Source organism: Hyperolius riggenbachi, chromosome 6, assembly GCF_040937935.1.
Source record: "Hyperolius riggenbachi isolate aHypRig1 chromosome 6, aHypRig1.pri, whole genome shotgun sequence".
Classification (NCBI taxonomy): Eukaryota; Metazoa; Chordata; class Amphibia; order Anura; family Hyperoliidae; genus Hyperolius; species Hyperolius riggenbachi.
The window spans coordinates 34,604,220-34,630,937 of NC_090651.1; the positions used below are offsets into that span (position 1 = coordinate 34,604,220).

At 46.7% G+C, this 26,718-nt stretch overlaps 1 protein-coding gene across 4 annotated transcripts in view; it reads left to right on the forward strand.

Moving 5' to 3' along the window:
• Window positions 1-26,718, forward strand: part of SYDE2 (synapse defective Rho GTPase homolog 2) — a 112,387-nt gene that overhangs the window by 54,965 nt on the left and 30,704 nt on the right. For all 4 annotated transcript variants that reach the window (XR_011021934.1, XR_011021935.1, XM_068239117.1 and 1 more), the window contains exon 5: window positions 9,004-9,130. Coding sequence is in view for 2 of the 4 variants with exons in the window: in XM_068239117.1 (XP_068095218.1) it covers window positions 9,004-9,130 (127 nt within the window). In the remaining 2 variants the exon portion in view is untranslated. The remainder of the gene's footprint in view (window positions 1-9,003; window positions 9,131-26,718) is intronic.

Genomic DNA, 26,718 nt, shown 5'->3' on the forward strand with positions numbered 1-26,718 from the left:
GCTCTCCAGCCCGCAGCACCGATCAGCTAGCAGCCAGGCCGATCAGACTTCCCCCCTTTTTTCCCCACTAGGGGGATGTCCTGCTGGGGGGGTCTGATCGCCGCCGGCTGCTTGCGCTTGCGGGGGGGCTCTCTTCAAAGCCCCCCTCCGCAGCGCTTCCTGGCCGCCTTCCCCTTCCCTCCCTCTACCTCCCCCTGTGAGCGGCGCAGGACGGAATTCCGTCCTGCGCCGGATAGGATAGGCTTCAGCCTATCAGGTGCCGGCGGTCCCCGGCCAATCAGAGGCCGGGGATCGCCGATCTCCGCCACGGCGCTGCTGCGCAGCAGCGCCGTATACATGTAAACACCGGGGAAGATCTTCCCCGTGTGTTTACATTTACCCTGCGAGCCACGATCGGAGGCTCGCAGGGTGTTCACGGAGACACCCTCCGTGAACTGACATGGAACGGCCGCTCATACGAGCGGCCGTTTCCATGCAATCCACTTCAGGATTCAGGGGCGTAGTTAAGCGTACGCCGAATCCTGAAGTGGTTAATTATTATTTTAAACAATGAAAACAAACACAAACCGTTACAGCCAACTAAAGTTTAATCAGTTCCTCGCTTGGGTTTTGCCTCTGGCAACTAAAGCCAATCATCTTGGGAAAACTGCAAATAAAACCTTTTTTTTTCATTATTTTGTTATTTATTATTTTTGCATAGTGGGGGAAAACTTGGACCCCTTCTTTCCTTTCCCCAACCAACCTGGGTTCCAATACAAGCTATGGAGATCCTAGGAACAGGAATTGAGGAATGGGGTACACAGACAGTAGTCAAATCCTGAATTGGTTCTCCGAAACTAACCTTCATGGACAATATGGACATAAGACTATGGTGGGGATTAGGGTGTGAATACAGTCAGTGACATGGCTATGTACTCTGCAAAGTGCTACAGAAGATGTCAGTGCTATATAAACACATAATAATACGGTAGGACATTAGACTATGGTAGGGATTAGATTGTGAGCTCCCCTGAGGACAGTCAGTGACATGACTGTGTACTCTGTAAACTGCTGCAGAAGATGTCGGTGCTATATAAACACAGAATAATATGTTAGGACGTTAGACCAGGCTTTCTCGAGTACTCTACAGGGGTTCCTTGGCATTTTCCACTATTGTGGGGGAAGTATGATAGAGCACATTATAATAGGGGGTAATGTAACAAGAAGCACTAAATTGGGGGTCATAATAATTATGAGCACATGAATAAGGAGACTTTTTATAATGAGTGTCAGTATAATAGGAGGTAGTCGCAGTTGCCACCTGCAAAATATATGCAGTGGTTCCTTGAGATCCAAAAGTTATTTGCAGGGTTCCTCCAGTGTATAAAGGTTGAGAAAGGCTGCATTAGACTATGACTATGGTAGGATTAGCTTGTGAGCTCCTCTGAAGACAGTCAGTGACATGACTATGTACTCTGTAATGTGCTGCAGGAGATGTCACTGCTGTATGAATACACTATTATTAGAGGCCATGACTTCATCCCACTCTGTCCAGAACTAAAAGTATGTTGTTTCACAGTTGTGATGTTTCTCAGGCCCTTCATGACATCTAGAGGTGATTGCACTGCATCTCTCAGCAGCCTGTTGTGTGATAATGGCCCCCTGAGTTGGCTCACATGACACATTTCCCTGTGCAGTGTGTATTGTGTTCCTGGAGTTGTGTGTACACCGTAGCAGCGAGTGCTCAGTCTGCACCGTGCAGCTTGTTGTGTGTTCCTGGGGTTGTGTGTACACCGTAGCAGCGAGTGCTCAGTCTGCACTGTGCAGCTTGTGTGTTCCTGGAGTTGTGTGTACACCGTAGCAGCGAGTGCTCAGTCTGCACTGTGCAGCTTGTGTGTTCCTGGAGTTGTGTGTACACCGTAGCAGCGAGTGCTCAGTCTGCAACGTGCAGCTTGTAGTGTGTTCCTGGAGTTGTGTGTACATCGTAGCAGCGAGTGCTCAGTCTGCAACGTGCAGCTTGTAGTGTGTTCCTGGAGTTGTGTGTACATCGTAGCAGTGAGTGCTCAGTCTGCGCCGTGCAGCTTGTTGTGCGTACACCGTAGCAGCGAGTGCTCAGTCTGCACCGTGCAGCTTGTTGTGTGTACACCGTAGCAGCGAGTGCTCAGTCTGCACCGTGCAGCTTGTGTGTTCCTGGAGTTGTGTGTACACCGTAGCAGCGAGTGCTCAGTCTGCACTGTGCAGCTTGTGTGTTCCTGGAGTTGTGTGTACACCGTAGCAGCGAGTGCTCAGTCTGCTGCACCGTGCAGCTTGTTGTGTGTTCCTGGAGCTGTGTGTACACCGTAGCAGCGAGTGCTCAGTCTGCAACGTGCAGCTTGTAGTGTGTTCCTGGAGTTGTGTGTACATCGTAGCAGTGAGTGCTCAGTCTGCACCGTGCAGCTTGTTGTGCGTACACCGTAGCAGCGAGTGCTCAGTCTGCACCGTGCAGCTTGTTGTATGTTCCTGGAGCTGTGTGTACACCGTAGCAGTGAGTGCTCAGTCTGCAACGTGCAGCTTGTTGTGTGTTCCTGGAGCTGTGTGTACACCGTAGCAGTGAGTGCTCAGTCTGCGCCGTGCAGCTTGTTGTGTGTACACCGTAGCAGCGAGTGCTCAGTCTGCACCGTGCAGCTTGTGTGTTCCTGGAGCTGTGTGTACACCGTAGCAGTGAGTGCTCAGTCTGCAACGTGCAGCTTGTTGTGTGTTCCTGGAGCTGTGTGTACACCGTAGCAGCGAGTGCTCAGTCTGCACCGTGCAGCTTGTGTGTTCCTGGAGCTGTGTGTACACCGTAGCAGCGAGTGCTCAGTCTGCAACGTGCAGCTTGTTGTGTGTTCCTGGAGCTGTGTGTACACCGTAGCAGTGACTGCTCAGTCTGCACCGTGCAGCTTGTTTGTTCCTAGAGTTGTGTGTACACCGTAGCAGCGAGTGCTCAGTCTGCAACGTGCAGCTTGTTGTGTGTTCCTGGAGTTGTGTGTACACCGTAGCAGCGAGTGCTCAGTCTGCAACGTGCAGCTTGTTGTGTGTTCCTGGAGCTGTGTGTACACCGTAGCAGTGACTGCTCAGTCTGCACCGTGCAGCTTGTGTGTTCCTGGAGTTGTGTGTACACCGTAGCAGCGAGTGCTCAGTCTGCACCGTGCAGCTTGTGTGTACACCGTAGCAGCGAGTGCTAAGTCTGCGCCGTGCAGCTTGCTGTGTGTTCCTGGAGTTGTGTGTACACCGTAGCAGCTCGTGTTCAGTCTGCACAGTGTTTACTCAACTGAAAACTGCTGTCTTGTGATTTAGCAGCTGCCAGGTGTTACAGAGCGTCCCGCTGGCCTTGTACACAAATGTTTGCACATGTTGGCAGCAGATGTCGGCCTTGTTTGTGGGAAAGCGTTACCTGGTTACTCTGCATTTTCAGTTTGGGTTCAAAGTCTGTTCAAACACTCGTCTTTTCCAGCAGAGTTGTGTCCGCGTGTCTCCAGGCAGCTCGGCAGTGTGTGGGCCTGGTGTGTTCTCTGCTGTTTGCTTCCTTGCTTAAAGGACCTCTGTTACGAAAATCCTAAAATTTAAAATACGTGTTAACATATACAAATAAGAAGTACGTTTCTTCCAGAGTTAAATGAGCCATACATTACTTTTCTCCTATGTTGCTGTCACTCATAGTAGGTAGTAGAAATCTGACATTACCGACAGATTTTGGACTAGTCCATCTTCTCATAGGGGGTTCTTATGGTTTTCTTTCTTTTCAAAAGCACTTAGTGAATGGTAGTTGCTCCGTCTAACTGCCTAAAAAGTGTACGGTGAGCAGGGAGGCTGGGCAGCATCTCTGTATAAATCTTTTTCAGGGAATGTCTTTATAAAGAATAAAGGCCATGCTGTGAATACCCCATGAAAAAATGGACTAACCCAAAAGTCATAACCTGTCATAGGAGAAAAGTCATTTATGGCTCATTTTACTCTGGAAAAAAATGTACTTCTTATCTGTATATGTTTTAAATGTTATAATTTCGCGACAGTTCCTCTTTAAAGCTGCTGCCTATTTGGATTTTACAGGACAACTGAAGTGAGAAGAATATTGAGCCTTTCATATTTACTTCCTTTTAACCCCCTTGGCGGTATGAAACATTCCGCCAGGGGGAAGCGCAGCATTTTTTGTTTTTTTTTGTTTAGATCATGTAGCGAGCCCAGGGCCCGGCATCCCCCCGCCCTCTTCGATCGCCTTCGGCGTTCAAAGAACGGGATTTCCTGGAGGGCTTCCCCCGTCGCCATGGCGACGGGGCGGGATGACATCACCGACGTCGGGACGTCATTGGGAGTCCCGATCCACCCCTCGGCGCTGCCTGGCACTGATTGGCCAGGCAGCGCACGGGCTCTGGGGGGGGGGCAGCACTCCGCACCCAATAGCGGCAATCGGGCGCGGGGCGGCGGCGATCGGGTGCTGGCGCAGCTAGCAAAGTGCTAGCTGCGTCCAGCAAGAAAAAAATTATGTAAATCGGCCCAGCAGGGCCTGAGCGGCACCCTCCGGCGGCTTACCCCGTGTCACACACGGGGTTACCGCTAAAGAGGTTAAAGTGGACCTGAACTCTTGCACAGGACAGAAGGAAAACAGAGACATGCACCCTGTGTGTATTTAGAGTGTCTAGCCTGTCTTAATTCCCCCTCATCTGTGATTAAGCCCAAGTTGTAATTTGATCCCTTATCTGTCAGCTGACTGCCACGGCAAAGAGCTAATTGGTAAACGCAGGATGTTAACAATACATCTGCTTCTATGAAAGCAGGGAGTAGACACACTGCAGATGTATTGCAGGATTTCTATCCGCTGTAACAAACTGTTTTTTTCTTTAAAGGTGGTTATGCTGTTGCATAACTCTTAGAGTAGAGAGGAAGTTCTGAGTTTAGGTCTGCTTTAAACCATACCAGTTGCCTGGTTGCCCTGCTGATCTATTTGGCTGCAGTTGTGTCTGAACACCAAAAACAAGCATGCAGCTAATCTTGTCAGATCTGGTAATATTGTCAGAAACACCGGATCTGCTGCATGCTTGTTCAAGGTCTATGGCTGAAAGTATTAGAGGCAGAGGATCAGCAAGACAGCCAGGCAATGTGCATTGTTTAAAGGTCGAAAGTGAACTTCCGCACACTCATGCAAATCCTCATGCGAATCCATCCAGAGAAATCACGCAGCAATCAATGCTGTCCCTACAGCTAAGTTTAAAGCTGGGAACTTCGTTACAAGAATAAAGTCTCTTGTGTAGTCACATACACCGCGTAGAGGTAGCCCAGTGTCGTATGTGTCCTAACTCTGGCCCTGTAACATGCATAGCACAAACATGCACGCATTCAGCGAATCAAAACCTATATAAGGAATAGGAGCACATAACCTCTACGTGGTGTATGTGACTGCGCAAGAGACTTTATTCTTGTAACGAAGATCCCAGCTTTTAACTTAGCTGTAGGGACAGCACTGATTGCTGCAGGATTTTTGTGAATGGATTTGCATGAGGATTTGCGTGCGTAAGTTAATTTTGACTCTGCCTTTTTGTCAGAGAAATCTGATCTGCATGCTCAGGGTCCATGGCTAAAAGTATTAGAGGCAGAGGATCAGCAGGACAGCCAGGCAATTTGTATTGTTTAACCACCTTAGCGGTATGGACGAGCTCAGCTCGTCCATTACCGCCAGAGGGTGCCGCTCAGGCCCTGCTGGGCCGATTTTGATGAAATAAAGAGCAGCACACGCAGCCGGCACTTTGCCAGCCGCGTGTGCTGCCCGATCGCCGTCGCTTTGCGGCGATCCGCCGCGAGCAGCGGCAAAAGAGGGTCCCCCCAGCCGCCTGAGCCCTGCGCAGCCGGAACAAATAGTTCCGGCCAGCACTAAGGGCTGGATCGGAGGCGGCAGACGTCAGGACGTCGGCTGACGTCCATGACGTCACTCCGCTCGTCGCCATGGCGACAGGAGAAGCCAAACACTGAAGGCTGCTCATTGCGGCCTTCCGTGTTACTTTTGGCCGCCGGAGGCGATCAGAAGAACGCCTCCGGAGCGCCATCTAGTGGGCTTTCATGCAGCCAACTTTCAGTTGGCTGCATGAAATAGTTTTTTTTTTTATTTAAAAAAAACCCTCATGCAGCCGCCCTGGCGATCTTAATAGAACGCCAGGGTGGTTAAAGTTAAATAAGTATGTCCGCCTCCATATACTACTCACTTCAAATTCCCTTTTAAAGTACACCTGAAGTGAGAGGCATATGGAGGATGCCATAATTATTTCATTTTAAACAATGCCAGTTGCTTGGCAGCCCTGCTGATCTCTTTTGGCTGCAGTAGTGTCTGATTCACACACCTGAAACAAGCATGACTAATCTAGTCAGACTTCAGTCAGAAACATCTGTTCTGCCGCATGCTTGTTCAGGGTTTATGGCTAAAAGTATAACAGTACTGCTGGGCAATTTGCATTGTTCAAAAGGAAACAAAATATGGCTGCCTCTGTTGTGTCTCACTTTAGGTGTCCTTCAAAGCTCAATGCATAAAGCATAAAACTGAACAAGACAAATTCTAATAGCAATTGGGATGACAGGTGTTAAGAAGCAGTGTATAGGGACTAAAGGCTTGACTGAAAACTTGTTTCATGTGTGCTGTGTAACTGCAGTACAGCCTGTGTCCTGTTCTCACTGGATCCAGCTGCTGAAGAATTGACTTCCAGCCACCATACAATCTTATCGTTATTGGATCATGTCTCAATCAGGAATGAATATTGGTACTTGTGTACAAGATCGAAGCCATAACTAAGTCAGACCTGAGTTTCTGACTTATAAATGGGGTCCGGGCATCTCTAATGCTGGGAATACACAATTAGATTTTTCAGCAGATTTACTGTCAGATCGTTTTTCCGATCGTTTTTTTTTTTCTGATTGATTTCCATTCACTTCTATGAGAACTCAATCAGAAAAACGATCGAAAGTTAAATCGGACATGTCGGAAATTTATATATTGAACCATCTATCTGCCAAAAAAATCTCATGGTGTATTCCCATCATTAAATAGAAATCGTAACCAAGAATTGAACTTCATCCTAATCAGTAGCTGATACCCCCTTTCCCATGAGAAATCTCTTCCTTTTCACACATGGATCATCAGGGGGCGCTGTATGTCACCATGTGATAAATGTCAGAATGTAAATCAGGGAGATGGAAGCTTTTACAATGGGCAAACACTGACTAAATCATTTATACATAATTATTGTAAAAATGAAGCACTTTTTTATTACATTATTTTCACTGGAGTTCCTCTTTAAGCATAGCAGCAGCAGTGGAGTGCACAGTATGTTAACGCCCCCCCCCTTCCCCCCGCGTCATCAGTGCTATTCTCTCGCCCAACACCAATGTGCCCTCCTCCTCCCTCTCTGACCCAATGCGCCTATATGTTGGGTGGCCACAGCAGAGACCCACGTACCTGTTCCAGCACCTGGCACCAGCTCCTCTCATCTCCTCTCCATTCGGGTCAGTTGGCATGTATTAGTGCCCCTCTGGCTCCTGATGCATGTCACGTGATAGCCGTTTACCCCTATTGGTCCCGTATGCAGCCACTAACTTTCTTGGGATCACCTATTTATTATGATTACCGTATTTTCTGCTGTATAAGACGCACTTCTTCTCCCCCACAAATGGAGAGAGCAAGAAGTGTGGCGGTGAAGAGGTCGGTTATCCCCACGAGGCACTGCTGGAGAGGTAAGGGCCTGCAGCAGTGCTACACTTTATACATTTATCATGCAGGGACACATGCTAGTAGCGGGGGATGCGGCGGAGATAGCGGGGACACAGCAGCGCTACACTGTATACATTTATCATGCAGGGACACATGCTAGTAGCGGGGGACGCGGCGGAGATAGCGGGGACACAGCAGCGCTACACTGTATACATTCAAACATCGAGCAAGAGACACGTGCAAGTAGCAGGGACATGGGGGAGAGAAGCAGAGACACTGGAAGATAGCGGGGACATGGCAGAGATGGCGGAGACACGGGAAGAAACATGGACACATGGGAGATAGCGGGAACACCTTGGGACAGAAGGTGGACATTTGGGAGGACAGAAGAGGGGCACCTAGGTACAGAAGGGGGGACCTGGGGACACCTGGGAGGACAAAGGGACACCTGGGGACAGAAGGGGATATAGGCGGATACCAACTGTGGGAGAACGTCTTCAAGACACCTGGAACATGGACACACCAGGTTTAGTTTACATATTTTTTCCCCCGGTTTTTGCCCTGTAAACCTTGGTGCATCTTATATTCTGGAGGGTCTTATATGGCGAAAAATACGGTAATTCATAAAGTGCCAACATATTCCGTGGCCCTGTACACAGGAAGCTACTAACACGGGGTACATAATAATTTCAGATAATGGTATACTCCAAATGTACAGTACAAAATGCTGAATAGGTACATAATACAGAATCTGTACAAAATCCGTAATTACAGTGACAAGAGTAACATGATTAATAAAATGTATAACAAATTCCAAGACACAAAAGGGTGAGGGAGATCTGCCCTTGTGAGCTTACAATCCAAAGAAATAGGAGGGGCAGCAAGAGGTGGGGTAGTGTACAAAACACATACCTAGAGGCAGTGTGTTTTTAGGATATCTAGAAGGAGTGCAACTTGGCCAGAGGTCAAAAGGGGGAATGGCCTAAAGTAGTTTTGAGGGAACACTTAAAGATATCAAAGGTTGGAGAATGACGGATGTGTTGTGGAAGGGGATTCCAGAGAAGGGGTAAAGCACGTGAGAAATCTTGTATACGTGCAAGGGCCTATACTTGAGTCTTAAACTATTCAAGCTTAAAGTGTACCTGAGACAAGAGAACAGTATTTTTACTTACCTGGGGCTTCTTCCGGCCTCCTGTAATCTGTCAGCTCCCGCGGCGTCCTCTGGCTCCTCCCACTCTCTGCGAGATGTCAGTATACTGCTGATGGGCATTCTACCCCTTGGAAAGCCAATGATGTGTTTGCTTTTTGCTTTGCAGGTGGTGGGGTTGTACCGGCTCTGCGGATCGGCAGCGGTGAAGAAAGAGCTGCGAGAAGCATTTGAGCGGGACAGTAAATCGGTGGGACTGTGTGAGAACGAGTACCCGGACATCAACGTTATTACAGGTAATGCTCTAAGTGGGACGGCCCTCCGGAGGGTGTGGATATTCTGTGTAATCCCCATCCACAACTTTTAAACTGAATCTCTTCCTGTCTTTCTATACAAATCTTTCTTCCTCCCAGAGAGTTAGAGACACCGTGACCAAGAATTGAACTTCATCCCAATCAGTAGCTGATACCCCCTTTCCCATGAGAAATCTTTACCTTTTCTTAAACAGATCATCAGGGGGCTCTGTATGGCTGATATTGTAGTGAAACCCCTCCCACAGTGTGATGTCAGGACCATGGTTCTGATATCACACTGTGGAAGCCTTGTTGCATTGTGAGAAATAACAGCTGTTTCCAACTGCCAAAAAAGCAAGCAGCGTCTCCTTGCAGTGCCATCACCTGCCAGCAGTAAAAATGTCACCATGTGATAAATGTCAGAATGTAAATCAGGGAGAGAAAAGATTTTACAATGGGCAAACACTGACTAAATCATTTATATATAATTATTGTAAAACTTAAGCAATTTTTTCATTAAGTTATTTTCACTGGAGTTCCTCTTTAAGGCAGCCATACATTACTAGATGGACACCAGATCAACCATCTCATAGATCTCTCCTTTACTGAATCTGATCAGAGAGGGATCGATTACTTGCCCACGCACTCCGCACCGATTTTTTTTAATAGATTTCAATGGGTGGGAGGTCTCGGTCAGGTGCACGGCGATGACATTGTGCGATCGATGGACCCCTTGGCTGCTCCCGCCTCCCACCCACGTTTATATTGACCCGCCTCCGGTGAGCTGGGCGCAGGGTGAGCTGAATGACGGATCACCATGCTGCCGCTCAAATCCCTGGCGGCGTTAAATCGCTGGAACCCCTGTATCACCCTAGAGAGGGGAGCACGCTATGGCACTAGTGACCTGCTTCACTCCCACCCACTTGTTACTTAAAGGGCACTTGAGGTGACATGATGAGATAGACATGTGTATGTACAGTGCCAAGCACACAAATAACTAGGCTGTGTTTCTTTTCTTCTTTCGCTGCCTGAAAGCATTAAATATCAGGTATGTAAGTGGCAGTTCCTGGCTGAGTCGATTAACTAGGCGATTTTTTTCTTTTTTGAAAAATTAACTTTCCCAGGAAGGGAGGTTTGTAGCTGTGTGTGCCGTTGGAGGAGAGCACCATTACTTACCTCCCAGAGATGTGAGTACAGAGCTGTACTCACATCCAGGGACTACATCTCCCAGCACGCACTGCAGTGCACGCAACCCCGGTGGGAATTACAAATAACAGCAAAAGCTGACAGTTGGGTGAAAAAAATGGCGCATGCCATATGGGCAGGGGACCAGAGCAGCAGCAACCCATTGGCAACCCAACCGCCGCACCGGCACACGCCTCCCTTATGGAGAGGTTAATTTATTTAAAAAGTGAAAATCACTGCTCAGTTCACTTTAAAGCCAAGCAAGTTACATATTTTTAGAGGAGGTCTCTTCTGCAGCTTGCGTTGGTGTACCTGAAACCCAACTCCAGAAGTAAAATGGATTTTGGTTATTGTGTGAAGATGTTACGACCTTTAAAGAGAGTGTGAAGTGACAAAAATTACCGTTTTTTATTTCAGAATGCTCTTCAGCCTTAAAGGGAACCTTAACTGAACGGGGGGTAAAGAGTTTCACTTACCTGGGGCTATTACCAGCCCACTGCAGCAGTCCTGTGCCCTCGGCGCCGCTCTGGAATCCTCTGGTCCCCCGCTGTCACTTAGTTTCGTTTTTGACGACTCACGACAAAAATACGCGTTGCCGCATTCCGCACGCGTAGATATGCGGCAACGCGTATTTTTGTACGTGTTGCGGTCCGCAATAGCGCTAATTGCATTGGTGAATGCGTCCAATAATACGCATGGCGGCCGGCGACTGGTGAGTCGTCAAAAACGAAAGTAAGTGACAGCGGGGGACCAGAGGATTCCAGAGCGGCGCCGAGGGCACAGGACTGCTGCAGGGGGCTGGTAATAGCCCCAGGTAAGTAAAACTCTTTACCCCCCGTTCAGTTAAGGTTCCCTTTAAGAGCAAAGATGATTCGCGCATCCCTTCTGCCGTACGAGGTCTTTACAACCCCCCTAACCTCCTCCCGCGATCCCTGTTGCAAAATCCTCTGCTACTTCCTGGAGGAGGCAGAGCTTTGTGCAATAGCTCTGCCTCCAGTCCAGTCAATCTCCGCTTCTCCCGGCCCCTCTCGATCTTCTTTCAGTGAGAGGGGCGAGGAGAGTAGAATGGACTGGAAGCAGAGTTACAGCGCTTAGCTCTGCCTCCCCCGGGCAGCAAAATCGGAGACTTTGAAAGTCGTAGAGGGGGGGATAACGACCTCCTAAGGCCGCGGGGATGTGGCAAATAATCTTTGCTCGGCTGAAGAGCATTCTGAAATAAAAACAGGTAATTTTTGGCACTTCAGACTCTCTTTAAGCTTTTATTGCCGTCTGTGTCCTCATTTGCAAGAATTTATCTTACTTGCCATCCCTTTTACCTTCATGGCTTTAAAGGACACCTGAGGTAAAAGGGATATTGAGGCTGCTAAATTTATTTCCTTGTAAACAATGCCAGTTGTCTGGCAGTCCTGTTGATCTTCTAGCATACGTAGTGTGTCAAAACCCTGGAACAAGCATATGGCTAATCCAGTAAAACCAGAAGAGTCAGCTGAGTAAGTACCTGATCTGCTGCATGCTTGTTCAGGGTCTATGGCTAAAAGCATTAGCGACACAGGAGGATGACTGCCAGGTATTGTTTAAAAGAAAATAAATGTGGCAGCCTCCATTTCACTCTCACCTTGGGTTCCCTGTAGCCACCCTGGCGTTCTATTTCCCCAGGATTTCCGTGCAAAAAGTGGTTCAATTAATTTCCCATAATTTTCAACCAATTTTTTTTTTTGCAATCTTTTTTTTTTGTATTGAATTCAATACAGGTTATTGTATTGAATTAAATTAAAAAAAAAAGTGTTTGCTGCGAGATTTTGATGATGCTGTGTGACACTGGTTCCATCAACGCCAATCGACGGGGGACATGTGATCTCCAAGGGAGAAGCAAAATCCGCCAAGGGACATGGAAGAAGGCACCGGGGAAGCTATCAGAGGTACGCGACGAGGGATCAGCATGCCAATGGTGAGTATAAGACCCAGATGTATAGCCAGGTATAGTTAGCCAGATGTATAGCCAGGTATAGTTAGCCAGATGTATAGCCAGGTATAGTTAGCCAGATGTATAGTTAGCCAGATGTGCAGCCAGGTGTAGTTAGCCAGATGTATTAGCCAGGAATAGTTTAGCCAGATGTTTTGCCAGGTATATAGGGAGCAAGATGTTTGCCAGGTGTATAGGAGACAGATGTTTGCCAGGTGTATAGGAGACAGATGTTTGCCAGGTGTATAGGAGACAGATGTGCAGCCAGGTGTATAGGAGACAGATGTTTGCCAGGTGTATAGGAGACAGATGTGCAGCCAGGTGTATAGGAGACAGATGTGCAGCCAGGTGTATAGGAGACAGATGTGCAGCCAGGTGTATAGGAGACAGATGTGCAGCCAGGTGTATAGGAGACAGATGTGCAGCCAGGTGTATAGGAGACAGATGTATAGGGAGCCAGGTTTGCGGGTGCCTCTGCCCCCCCATTGCCCCCTGACTCTGGCCGGGTGTCCCTTCTGTGGGGGGGCTCCCCTTCTGTGCTGGCTGGTAGTGGCCGGTGGGGATCCCCTCTGTGGGGGGGGGGGGATCCCCATACTGTGCGTGCAGGTGGCTGGGTGGCCCTTCTGTGAGTGTGGGGGATATCCCCTTCTATGGGGGCTAGTCATGGTCTGTCGGGGACACCCCCTTCTGTTGTGGGGGGAGGTGGGTGTCCCCATCTATGAGGGCTGTGGGTGGCCTCTCCCTCCTCTTCCCCCCATCCCTTCCGATCCCCCGTGCCCCCCCCCCCCCAATCCCGTGTCTCCCCCGTCAGAAGCCCTGATCTACTCACCTGAGGGCTTGCTCCTGCGGCGGAAGCGGCGCACTTCCTCCTCCATCGCGAAGTCTCGTGTTCTCTGTAATTACTGTACGCGGCTTGGTGACGTCACCAAGCCGCGTACTGTAATTACAGAGACCGGGACTTCGGCGATGGAGATGGAGGGTGTGCATCTCGGCCAGCGCAGGAGAAAGCCCTCAGGTGAGTAAAGCAGGGCTTTTGACTGACAGGGGGGAGACACGGGATGGGGGGGGACACAGGATCGGGGGTGAGGAGGGCACGGGGGACAGAGAGGGAGGAGGGAAAGGCCACCCACAGCTCTCATAGAAGGGGACACCCACCTCCCCCCCCCCCGCACAGAAGGGGGTGTCCCCGACCGGCCAAGACTCGCCCCATAGGGGGGATACCCGCCCCCCCCCCCACACACACTACAGGGTCACCCGCACGCAAATTACGGGGATGCCCCCCCCCCCTCCCCACAGAGAGGATCCCCGCCGGTACCGGCCACTACCAGCCAGCACAGAAGGGGACACCCTCCCCCCGCACAGAGGGGATCCCCGCACCAGCCACCCGCAGCACAGCAGGGGACCCCCCCCCCCCCACAGAGGGGATCCCCGCACCAGCCACCCGCAGCACAGAAGGGGAATCCCGCATGCTGCTGAGCACATTCTCTGCTCCGATGGCTGCACAGGGATTCCCCAGGGTGGCTGGATGCTAGTTCTGCACGCTGTGGGTAGCACAGATCGCTACCCACAGCGTGCTGACAGGCATCCAGCCATCCTGGGGAATCCCTCTGATGAGGGAAAAGTGCAGCCGGCGGGGCAGAGAAACAATAAATCTCCCTGGCAGTATTGACGAGCTCAGCTCGTCAATACCGCTTTCAGCAAGTTTTTCCTGGACGAGCTGAGCTCGTCAATACCACCAGGGTGGTTAAACACTTGAGAACCACAGTGGTAAACCCCCCTAAAGACATTTTAACTAAAATGGCCACTGCAGCTTTAAGGCCAAGCAGCAGTACCGCACAACACAGCACACGAGTGATTCCCCACCCCCCTTTTCCCCCCACCAACAGAGCTCTCTGTTGGTGGGGTCTGATCCGCAGCCCTTGTGTTTATTTATTTTTTAATAAACATTTGTTAAGGTTTTTTTAAAGTTTTTAAACTAATTCTTTTTTTTCTTTCTAAGAAATCCCCTCCCTCCCCCCCCCCCCAGCTGGCCAATCACGCGATCGGCTGTCATAGGCTTCTGCCTATGAGACCCGATCGCTCTCTTGTCCCCAGTACAGCACTGCTGCTGATCGCAGCGTTGTACAAGTAAATAGACGGCGATCACGCCGTCTAACAATCAGAGACTGAAGAGGGGGCGGAGCTCCGCCCTCTGAGCATGAGATGCGCTTGCAGCGTGCGCGCGATCTCACGGAAATTAGAGCCCCAGGACTTGACGCCATTTGGCGTTAGGCGGTCCTGGGGCTGCTGCCGTGGCCACGCCCATTGGCGTTAGCCGGTTGGCAAGTAGTTAAAGTCTCCATCCTGGTAAATATTAATTTTATTGAAACCTTTGCTTTCTACTAGATGAGCAATATAAATGTTGAAAAAGAGAGAAAAGAAGCTTTTACGTACCTTTAAAGCGGAACTCCAGTGAAAATAAGTGTAATAAAAAAAGTTCTTCATCTTTACAATTTATGTTTAAATTATTTAGTCAGTGTTTGCACATTGCAAAATCTTTCCTCTCCCTGATTTACATTCTGACATTTATTACATGGTGACATTTTTACTGCTGGCAGGTGATGTCACTGGAAAGGAATGCTGCATGCTTTTTTGGCAGTTGGAAGCAGCTGTAAACAGCTATTTCCCACAATGCAACGAGGTTCACAGACAGGAAACTGCCAGGACCCTGGTCCTCAGTTTCCTGTGGGAGGGTTTTCACCACAAAATCGTCCATACAGAGCCCCCTGATGATCTGTTTGTGAAAAGGAAAAGATTTCTCATGGGAAAGGGGGTATCAGCTACTGATTGGGATAAAGTTCAATTCTGGGTTATGGTTTCTCTTTAATTTGATGTAAATTTTGGTGGACCATCTGGCTGGGCCTGCTCTGCCTGAGTTGCCTTCTGTAGGAAGGAGGCGTGGCCAAAGATGCTGTTTGCCTCTCCCTACAATTAGAAACTAGGAAGTGGGTGTGGCCCTGCTGCCTCTCGTTTTCACTGATGTGACTGGAGTTCTTATGTTCCTTATGTTCTTATGTCCTTATGTTCTACCTAAAAGGTGGGCGTAAAGTGTGGGAATTTACCCCACATGGGGTACACATATTAGTAAAGGCCTTAGAACTTTAACTTCTTCAAACTCACTTTCCTATGTATGTGTGAAGGTCTGGGGTGTGCCAAAGTTCTGCTTCAGGTGTGTGTGTGTGTGTGCGCGTGTGTGTGTGTGTCAGGGCTGTGGAGTCGGAGTCGTGGAGTCGGGCAATTTTGGGTGCCTGGAGTCGGGAAAAAATGCACCGACTCCGACTCCGACTCCTAATGAATTTGTAACTGTAATTAAAATAGAAAATATGATAAAATGTTCTATTTCTCAGATAATAGTCATTAAAAATAATGTATATATACAGTAATAGCTGTGCTTAGTCCACAAAAATGAAATAAACCAATAAAAATTAGTTACTTGTGCTGCTTCAATAAAGCAGTCCCCGTATTGTTAAGGTCAGATATACATATCTGATTGTGACTGTATATATGATGAGTACACAGGAATCTCTTATATATACTAAATAACATCTATGCTGTAAGAATAAAGCCTGATGTGTAGCTGTGTCACTAATAGAGATGGTCAATGAGATGGAAATAATTCTGCACTGATGCTGATTTATGCAAATGTATGCACTGAAATCAAATAATTTGATATGTTATTAAAATTTGGTTTGGTGACTACAAATTAAAGGGTACCTGAGACGGATGAAAAGTAAAGTTTTATACATACCTGGGGCTTCCTCCAGCCCCCTTCAGGCTAATCAGTCCCTCACTGTCCTCCACCACCCGGATCTTCTGCTATGAGTCCTGGTAATTCAGCCAGTCAGCGCAGTCCGGCCGCATGCCACTCCCACAGCCAGGAACATTCTGCACCTGCGCAATAGTGCTGCACAGGTGTAGTATGCTCCTAGCGGTGGAGTGTGTTCATGCGCACTACGCCAGACTGGTTTAAGTACCTGGACTCATAGCAGAAGATCCAGGTGGTGGAGGAGGACAACGAGGGACTAATTATCCTGAAGGCGGCTGGAGGAAGCCCCAGGTATGTACAAAACTTTAATTTCATCTGTCTCAGGTTTACTTTGTTACACAGTAGTACTATACTCTACATATGCACTCCCCACAGAGCTGCAGGGAATCCACTGAGAATGCTGTGCACATTGAACACAGAGGTGTTGTCTGTTTACAATCTCCTCATTCCCCTGCAGAGTACCTGCACATCATTCTTACATGTACCCACACTTACATTGCCTAGGGCCTGATAGATGTTCTTTGTTCCGGTTTGTACCTTTTACAAGTACTATTACTAAGGACTAGTTTTAGTCTAAAGGGAATAAATATAGTAGTCTACATATCCTTCTCACTTCAGTTGTCTTGTAAAATTCCTAAGCGTTGGCAGTTATGAGACGAATTTCATGTTACATACTTTTAATCAACAAAATTGTAATATGCAAATTAGAGGAGTCGGAGTCGTGGAGTCGGAGTCGGAGTCGGTGGAATCCTAAACTGAGGAGTCGGAGTCGGTGGATTTTTGGACCGACTCCACAGCCCTGGTGTGTGTGTGTGTGTGTGTGTGTGTGTGCGCGTGCGTGCGTGCGTGCGTGCGTGCGTGCGTGCGTGTGTTTGTGTGTGTGTGTGTGTGTGTGTGTGTGTGTGTGTGTGTAGATTATATAATATTATAATACAGATGTGAGGGGGAAGTGCTCTGTGTGTTTGTGGATCTGTTGTAGAATTCTGAAGCTTTTGTTATATCATCTGTGTGTGTCTTTCTGCTTGTCTGCCTGTGTGTTTTTTCTGTCTGTGTAGGTTTGTGGGTCTCAGTCAGTTTGTTTGTGTCTGTTTGTTTTTGTGTGCCTGTCTGTGTGTTTGTTTCAATGTGTGTGTCTGTGTGTTTGCAACTGTCTGTATGTTGTCTTCCTGTTTGTGTGTGTTTGTTGTCTGCCAGTGTGTGTGTCTGCCTGTGTCTGTTGTCTGCCTGTGTGCGTGTCTGTTGTCTGCCTGTGTGCGTGTGTGTGTGTGTGTGTGTGTGTGTGTGTGTGTGTGTGTGTGTCTGTGTGTTGTCTGCCTGTTTGTTTATGTGTGTGTGTGTTTGTGTGTGAATGATTAAACCGGCTCCTGGGCTGCTTCTGCAGAGAGGGGCTCATAGTTGGGTCATTGCATCATGTCTGCCCTCGCCCATGTGAATCTGACTCCAAGCAAAGCATGTCATACGCTGAACAGTTCACTGGCTCTGAAAAATGAGGAGTTAATGAGGTGGATGGCGCTTTTTGCTTGCTGTCTAAATTTGCTCTGCGTGGAGGAGAATGCAGCAGCCGGCGGCCTGGCAGCGATGGTCCGAGCAGCTTAGCGCTAGAGAAAATAAAGCAGGCCTGGAACAGAGCTAATTGAGCAGCTAGCTCGCAGGGGGATTAGCAGAGGGCAAAGGGCATCTCCCAATTCCTACAATATTCCTTTGTGGAGGGATTAACAAGGTAAAAAGTCACTGGAGGAGGAACTGAGAAGAGGAAGAATGACACACTGTATTGTTCAGCCAGGAAAGCAATTACTGCTTTATTTGGCTCCAGCACTGAGCATTCCCTGTGCGTGGAACGAGGCATCGGACCAATGCTGCCAGCGGCGCTCCAGCTGTGGAGGAACTACAAGTCCCAGCATGCACAGCTGGCTCTGGAAAGCTGCCGGTTGGCAGTGCCAATTACATAGGCGGGAAAGTTGTACTTTTACATGTTACGGAAATGGAGGGAAATGTCATCTAATTTTTCATTACACGTAGCTTAAAGTGTACCTGAGACGAGGAGGAATAAAAGTTTTATAGATAGTTGAGACTTCCTGCAGCTCCTTCCGCGCAGATCGCTCCCTCGCCACAGTCTAAAGGCTCCTATCCTCGCGTAGCAGCCCCGCTCTCCACGGTCAGTCTGCGCAGGTGCAGTACAGCCAAGTGCGCTCTCGCGGCTGAGAGGGTTCGGCACCTGCACAGAGCGGGACAGTCGCATGGCCAGGCCGCGCATGCGCAGTACCCCCGACTGGCGACAGTTGTCCTGCTGATCATCTGCCTCTAATACATTTAGCCATACACCCTGAACAAGCATATGCAGATCAGATGTTTCTGACTGAAGTCTGACTAGATTAGCTGCATGCTTGTTTCAGGTGTGTGATTCAGACACTACTGCAGAAAAAAGAGATCAGCCGGACAGCCAGGCAAATGGTATTGTTTATGTTTAAAATGAAATTAAAATAACAGCCACCATATCCTTCTTAGTTCAAGTGTACTTTAAAGGCCAACCCTGGGGAAACCATATAAAATTGTACGTGAAAGGAGAAAATTTTACACTTGCCTTCCCAGCCAATGTCTCTGTAGTCCCCGCCTCCCTTTTCTTTAACTACTTGACCACTACAGGTGGTGTTCCATTTATGGGCCAGATCAATTTTCACATTTCAGCACTCCCATTCATTCACCAATAACTTTATCACTACTTATCACATTTAAATAATCTATACATTATTTTTTTCCCCACCAATTGGGCTTTCTTTGGGTGGTAATATTTGCTAAGGATTATTTAATTCTACATACATTTTAACGGGAATAATAAGAAAAAATAAGTCATTATTTCGCAGTTTTCGGCCTTTATAGTTTTAAAATAAAGTGTGCGACTGTAGATAAAACCCACACATTTAATTTGCCTAATTGTTCCGGTTATTACAATGTTTCATTATGTCCCTAGTACAATGCTGGGCTGTGGAGTTGGAGTCGTGGAGTCGGAGCAATTTTGGGTGCCTGGAGTCGGGAAAAAATGCACCGACTCCTAATGAATTTTTTAACTGTAATTAAAAACTAAAAATATGATAAAATGTTCTGTTTCTCAGATAATAGTCATTAAAAATAATGTATATATACAGTAATAGCTGTGTTCAGTCCACAAAAATGAAATAAACCAATCAAAATTAGTTACTTGTGCTGCTTCAATAAAGCAGTCCCCATATTTTTAAAGTCAGATATACACATCTGATTGTGACTGTATATATGATGTGTACACAGGAATCTCTTATATATACTAAATAACATCTATACTGTAAGTATAAAGCCTGATGTGTAGCTGTGTCACTAATAGAGATGGTCAATGAGATGGAAATAATTCTGCATTGATGCTGGTTTATGCAAATGTATGCACTCTCTTTGCTCATGAAATCAAATAATTTGATATGTTAAAATTTGGTTTGGTGAGCACAAATTAAAGGGTACCTGAGACGGATGAAAAGAAAAGTGTTATACACAGGGCTGTGGAGTCGGTCCAAAAATCCACCGACTCCGACTCCTCAGTTTAGGATTCCACCGACTCCGACTCCTCGACTCCGACTCCTCTAATTTGCATATTACAATTTTGTTGATTAAAAGTATGTAACATGAAATTCGTCTCTTAACTGCCAACGCTTAGGAATTTTACAAGACAACTGAAGTGAGAAGGATATGTAGACAGCTATATATTTATTCCCTTTAGACTAAAACTAGTCCTTGGTAATAGTACTTGTAAAAGGTACAAACCGGAACAAAGAACATCTATCAGGCCCTAGGCAATGTAAGTGTGGGTACATGTAAGAGTGATGTGCGGGTGCTCTGCAGGGGAATGAGGAGATTCTTCCTCTATTACACATTCTTCATGCACAATCTGAACAAGGTTTATGGGTGACAGACAACACCTCTGTGTTCAATGTGCACAGCATTCTCAGTGGATTCCCTGCAGCTCTGTGGGGAGTGCATATGTAGAGTATAGTACTACTGTGTAACAAAGTAAACCTGAGACAGATGAAATTAAAGTTTTATACATACCTGGGGCTTCCTCCAGCCGCCTTCAGGATAATCAGTCCCTCGTTGTCCTCCTCCTCCACCACCTGGATCTTCTGCTATGAGTCCAGGTACTTGAGCCAGTCAGGCGTAGTGCGCATGCACACACTCCGCCGCCAGGAGCATACTACACCTGTGCAGCACTATTGCGCAGGTGCAGAATGTTCCTGGCTGTGGGAGCGACATGCGGCCGGACAGCGCTGACTGGCTGAATTACCAGGACTCATAGCAGAAGATCCGGGTGGTGGAGGACAGCGAGGGACTGATTAGCCTGAAGGGGCCTGGAGGAAGCCCCAGGTATGTATAAAACTTTACTTTTCATCCGTCTCAGGTACCCTTTAATTTGTAGTCACCAAACCAAATTTTAACAACATATCAAATTATTTGATTTCATCAGCAAAGGGAGTGCGTACATTTGCATAAATCAGCATCAGTGCAGAATTATTTCCATCTCATTGACCATCTCTATTTGTGACACAGCTACACATTAGGCTTTATTCTTACAGCATAGATGTTATTTAGTATATATAAGAGATTCCTGTGTACACATATATACAGTCACAATCAGATATATATATCTGACCTTAAAAATACGGGGACTTGTGAAGCAGCACAAGTTACTAATTTTGATTGGTTTATTTCATTTTTGTGGACTAAGCACAGCTATTACTGTATATATACATTATTTTTAATGACTATTATCTGAGAAATAGAACATTTTATCATATTTTGTATTTTAATTACAATTACAAATTCATTAGGAGTCGGAGTCGGTGCATTTTTTCCCGACTCCGACTCCAGGCACCCAAAATTACCCGACTCCACGCACCCAAAATTACCCGACTCCACGACTCCGACTCCACGACTCCGACTCTGACTCCACAGCCCTGGTTATACATACCTGGGGCTTCTTCCAACCCCCTTCAGGCTAGTCCCTCGCTGTCCTCCTCCACCACCTGGATCTTCTGCTATGAGTCCTGGTAATTCAGACAGTCAGCGCAGTCCGGCCGCATGCCGCTTCCACAGCCAGGAGCATTCTGCACCTGCGCAATAGTGCTGCGCAGGTGTAGTACGCTCCCGGTGGAGTGCATGCGCGCTAAACCAGACTGGCTCAAGTACCTGGACTCATAGCAGAAGATCCAGGTGGCAGAGGAGGACAGCGAGGGACTGATTAGCCTGAAGGGGGCTGGAGGAAGTCCCAGGTATGTATAAAACTTTAATTTCATCTGTCTCAGGTTTACTTTGTGACACAGTAGTACTATACTCTACATATGCACTCCCCACAGAGCTGCAGGGAATCCACTGAGAATGCTGTGCACATTGAACAGAGAGATGTCTGTCACCCATAAACCTTGTTCAGATTGAGCATGAAGAATGTGTAATGTGTAATTCCCCTGCAGAGTACCTGCACATCACTCTTACATGTACCCACAGTTACATTGCCTAGGGCCTGATAGATGTTCTTTGTTCCGGTTTGTACCTTTTACAAGTACTCTTACCAAGGACTAGTTTTAGTCTAAAGGGAATAAATATAGTAGTCTACATATCCTTCTCACTTCAATTGTCTTGTAAAATTCCTAAGCGTTGGCAGTTAAGAGACAAATTTCACGTTACATACTGTTAATCAACAAAATTGTAATATGCAAATTAGAGGAGTCGAGGAGTCTGAGTCGGTGGAATCCTAAACTGAGGAGTCTGAGTCGGTGGATTTTTGGACCGACACCACAGCACTAGTACAATGTATGGCGACAATATTTTATTTGGAATTTAAAGTTTTTTTTTTTCCCTTTTGCGTTCGTTTATACTCTAGCTCTAATTACAATCCCTTGGTTACAAAACTAACAGTAATACACTATTATGACATGTATATTAAAAAAGTTGAGTCCCTAAGGTAACTATTATTGTACTGGATTGTTTTTTGTTTTTTTTTACACAAGTGTTTTATTTTGGTAACTATGGGAGTGGGGGGGGGGGGGGGGGTGTAATGGGGTTTCACTTTCACAACTTGTCATAAAATGCCCTTTAAGCCCCCAGCAGGCAAGAAAATGCTCAAAATTAATTTGACAGTACTTTTTTACCAACTTTTGGGTACTTTTTGAATTGTAAAATGCTGAAAAGTTAGTTTAAAGAGAAGATGAAAATTATCTCCTAGGAGATAACTTCGGTGAAAAATTAGATTGCATATAGGCCTCTGTGGTAGGAGCTCCTCTTTAATATTGATGTCCCATATCTGCCCTAATCCATGTTCCTTCACGTGACTGAGACAGCAGTGATGGCCAAGTCCCTGTATCTGCTGCTGTATCCCAGTCCTCCGCAACATGCATACCTCCTCCGGATGGAGGCCTGAGCTCCGAGGCCCGGTGCTCATTATACCACACGTGTCACTCATGTCCCCGCTCCAGCGCACCCATCCCACAACGCTCCCTTCCTAGGCCCACAGTGACGAAGACCCTTTCAGAGTCCTGATTGCACATTTGTTCTCCTTCGCATTGAGCACGGCCTTCACAGAAAGAGAATTCTCACTGCGAAGGATCGCTTTTGTGGAGATGGTTCTCAATTCGCTCCACAGACCACATTGACTCCGTGTAACAAGTCCCCCTTTGTTTTAGAGCAAACACAGATGGTATTTCTGTCATGCTTTTGGGGATTAGCCGTTCTAGCTTGGCAATCGTAGCTCCTGCTAATGAAATAGAGGCCTTTGATAGATTGACTTCCTGTTTGTAATTTTATTTCTTGGCAGCCGACAGCCCCGGCCGTGCACACACACAGGCTTGTCTTGTAGCAATAAAAGTGAGATGTAGAAGGCTCAGTGTAACAATGCAGCTGGTGAGTAGAGCGCTCCAGTCCTGACGAGGGTCTGAGGGGACTACAAGCCTGAGGAGATGAAGTCCTCCAGCTGATAATCCCAGCCTTGTCCTTGTGCCTTTTGCATCTAATGCTACATACACACTTGAAATAAAAGTCTTTGGAAAAGGCAAGATCACAGACCAATTTTACCCCATTCCAGGTAGTATGAGAGCCATACCTGCACTGTCTATTCTATGGAGCTGAACTCCCCATCAGATAAAATCTTTGCAAGATGCTGCACACAAAGATGCTGTAGACATTCAAAAGATCAGTATCTGCAAAAGATCTGTTCCTGCAAAAGATCCATTCCTGCAAAATGCATTCATAGTCTATGACATCTGCAGATCCTCATACACACCTTGTTTAACGGACTTCAATGCATTTCTGGCAATCATCTTCAGATCTGAAAATCCATCCTGGTGGATATGATCTGCAGATGATTGCCTGTTAAACAAGGTGTGTATGATGATCTGCAGATATCATAGACTATGAATGCATTTTGCAGGAATGGATCTTTGGCAGGAACAGATCTTTTGCAGATACTGATCTTTTGTGTCTGTACAGCATCTTTGTGTGCAGCATCTTGCAAAGATTTTATCTGATAGGGAGTTCAGCTCCATAGAATAGACTGTGAAGGTATGGCTCTCATACTACATGGAATGGGGTAAAATCGGTCTGTGATCTTTCATTTTCCAAAGACTTTTATCTCAAGTGTGTATGTAGCATAACTGGCCAGTTAACTTGTTTGCATCTTTCAAAGAACCTCTTAGGAAAACTGAAGTAGTAGAGTTTTGTACCGTGCGACAACTGAAGTGAAAGGGATATGGAGGCTGCCATATTTATTTCTTTTAAAGGGAATGTCCAAGCAAAATAAAAAATTTAGTTTCACTTACCTAGGGCTTCTACCAGCCCCATGCAGCCATCCTGTGCCCTCGTAGTCACTCACTGCTGCTCCAGTCCCCCGCTGGCAGCTTGCCGACCTCGGAGGTCGGCGGGCCGCATTGCGTACATTTTTACGCATTCCCGCTAATGCAGGAACATTAACACATACATTTTTACGTATTACTTGTTCAATGCATAAAAATCTACGCATTGAACCAGTAACGCGTCAAAATGTATGTGTTAGGCCTGAAACACACCAGAGGAGTTTTTCTGAGCGTTTTGAGTTTTTAAATCTGCTGCTAATGTTATCCTATGTGTCTGTGCACACTGGAGCAATGAGGTTTTGTAAAAAACCCCATAGCATTACATTGGGAAGAGCTTTTAGAGGTTTCAAAACCTCATCCCAATGTAATGCTATGGGGTTTTTTACAAAACCTCATTGCTCCAGTGTGCACAGACACATAGGATAACCTTAGCAGCAGATTTAAAAACTCAAAACGCTCAGAAAAACTCCTCTGGTGTGTTTCAGGCCTTAATGTTCCTGCACTAGCGGGAATGCGTAAAAATGACTGGAGCAGCAGTGAGTGAGTACGAGGGCACAGGATGGCTGCATGGGGCTGGTAGAAGCCCCAGGTAAGTGAAACTCATTTTTTGTTATTTTGCTTGAACCTTCCCTTTAAACAATACTAGTTGCCTGGCAGCCCTGCTGATTTATTTGGCTGCAGTAGTGTCTGAATAACACCGGAAACAAGCATTCAGCTAATCTTGTCTGATTTGACAATATCAGAAACACCTGATCAGCTGCATGCTTGTTCGGGGTCTATGGCTAAAAGCGTTAGAAGCAGAGGATCAAAAGGATAGCCAGGCAACTGGTATTGCTTAAAAAAGGAAATAAATATGGCAGCCTCCATATCCCTCTTGCCACAGTTGTCATTTAAATGGGAAAGGAGGTGTTGAAGGGAGTGGTCTATTTACATACAAACTATCATTAACCCTTTGCACTCGAACACACAACAAGCTGGAACTCTAGTAATGTTAAAAACAACTTAAATGTAAGTTGTGTTTGGCCAAGTTGCACTAAAGGGAGGATATACCCTTCCAAAATGGATTGCTGCAAAGGCATTTAAAGTGAACCTCCAGACTAAAAATCTACTCAGCAGCACTGAAAAGGCTTGGTGTTTCTAGAACAGTTAGTTTCACAGGATCAGAACTTTTTTTTCTTATCCAAAACTAATTTTTAGCTGCACAGAAGAAAACTGCCCAGGCATTTTTCCCCTGATGCTGTGCAAAGCATGATGGGATTTCTGATATTGTTGTTCTCCTTCTGCTGTTTTGGTGCAATTTTTTTTTTATTTGAGATTTGAAGCCTAGCGTGTGCAGCTGGGAGGGGTGATCAGGACACAGGACAGTTGGAACTGTGTCTCATGCACCCTGTCACCTCCTTTCAACCAAAAAGATGGCTGCCCCCATGATCAAGATGGCTGCCCCCATGAACAAACATTTGCCTGTTCTTTTAAAACCGGGTGGGTAAGAGATTATATTACCTATCTATTTTAATTAATACAGCTAATGTAACTTGACAGTATGTTTGTTTAGGCCGAAGTTCCCCTTTAAGTACTTGGCCCTTTCACCAGCGTTGAGGTTTCCTCAAGTCAAAAGGGTCCCAACTCTACCCACACCAGTCAGCAAGCAAACATTTCATGCTCATAACCTGGGATTCACGCTGAGGCCTGCCTGGTTCTACCATCCCAGGGAACTCATGCATGCATAAATCTTAGACTGGGTAGAGTAGGGACCCTTTCCACTTGGGGGAACCTCAACACTGGTGAAAGGGTCTGGTAGCCTTTTGCTTTTTCTTGCAAACCAAATTAATATCCTCCATTGAGTGCAGCCCAATACAGCTCGCATTCAATTTGTTTTTTTAACATTACTAGAGCTCCAGCTGCTTGTGAGTGTTTGAGTGCAGAGGGTTAATGATTGTTTGTCACATGTTGAGAACGCTGGGATAGAAACATCAGTGAGGACATAGTGATTGCCCCCTATGGACTCGGAGGTCCTCCCTCCACACACACATTTGATACCAAATTCTCTTTGTAACAGTCAGCCACTAATGGGACGACTCCCTACAGCGATCAATGGCAATAAATGTTTAAACGTGACGTTTAATTGCGTTTCCACTTTTGGCCTACAAAGGTTTACAGAGTGACCACTTTGACCTATAAATGTCCTGCTAGGACTATAAAGTATTACAAGGAGCCGCATCTGTCTATCCGCAGTTACTGTGATGATGATGTATGTGAGTGTTGTCTGTGCCACAGCGCCCCCTTTACCATTAGAGCAGCACTACGCTGGGTGACTTGGGCACAGATGCAGCTTCACTGGTTTTTGGTTGGAAAACAGGTGACACTCCCAAATAGCTGAACTGTTGAACTCTGCTGCTGATAATATTTTCTGGATCATTGACCTTGAATGATTATGCAGATTAGATTCTCTGACCCCATACTGACCCCACTGGCCGCATGCTTTTTCCAAATTTACGTCACAAACTCCAGACGGAAAAGTATCAGCTGGACAGGTACCTATAGCGCCGCTGCTGCATGAGGTGGGCACACAGGAGTTGCCGATAGTAAAAACAATAAAAAATTCATAATTTAAATTACCAATACTTTACTATAGACAAACCCGGCAGCCATTCTCACTTGAACCCCACTGGAGCCTAAAACACACACCACTTAAATAAAACGAATCCCCCCTTCTAATACCTAAATCTACCCTCCAGTGCCCCCATGTTTAGCTGCTTGACTATTCTACTACATACCTCTA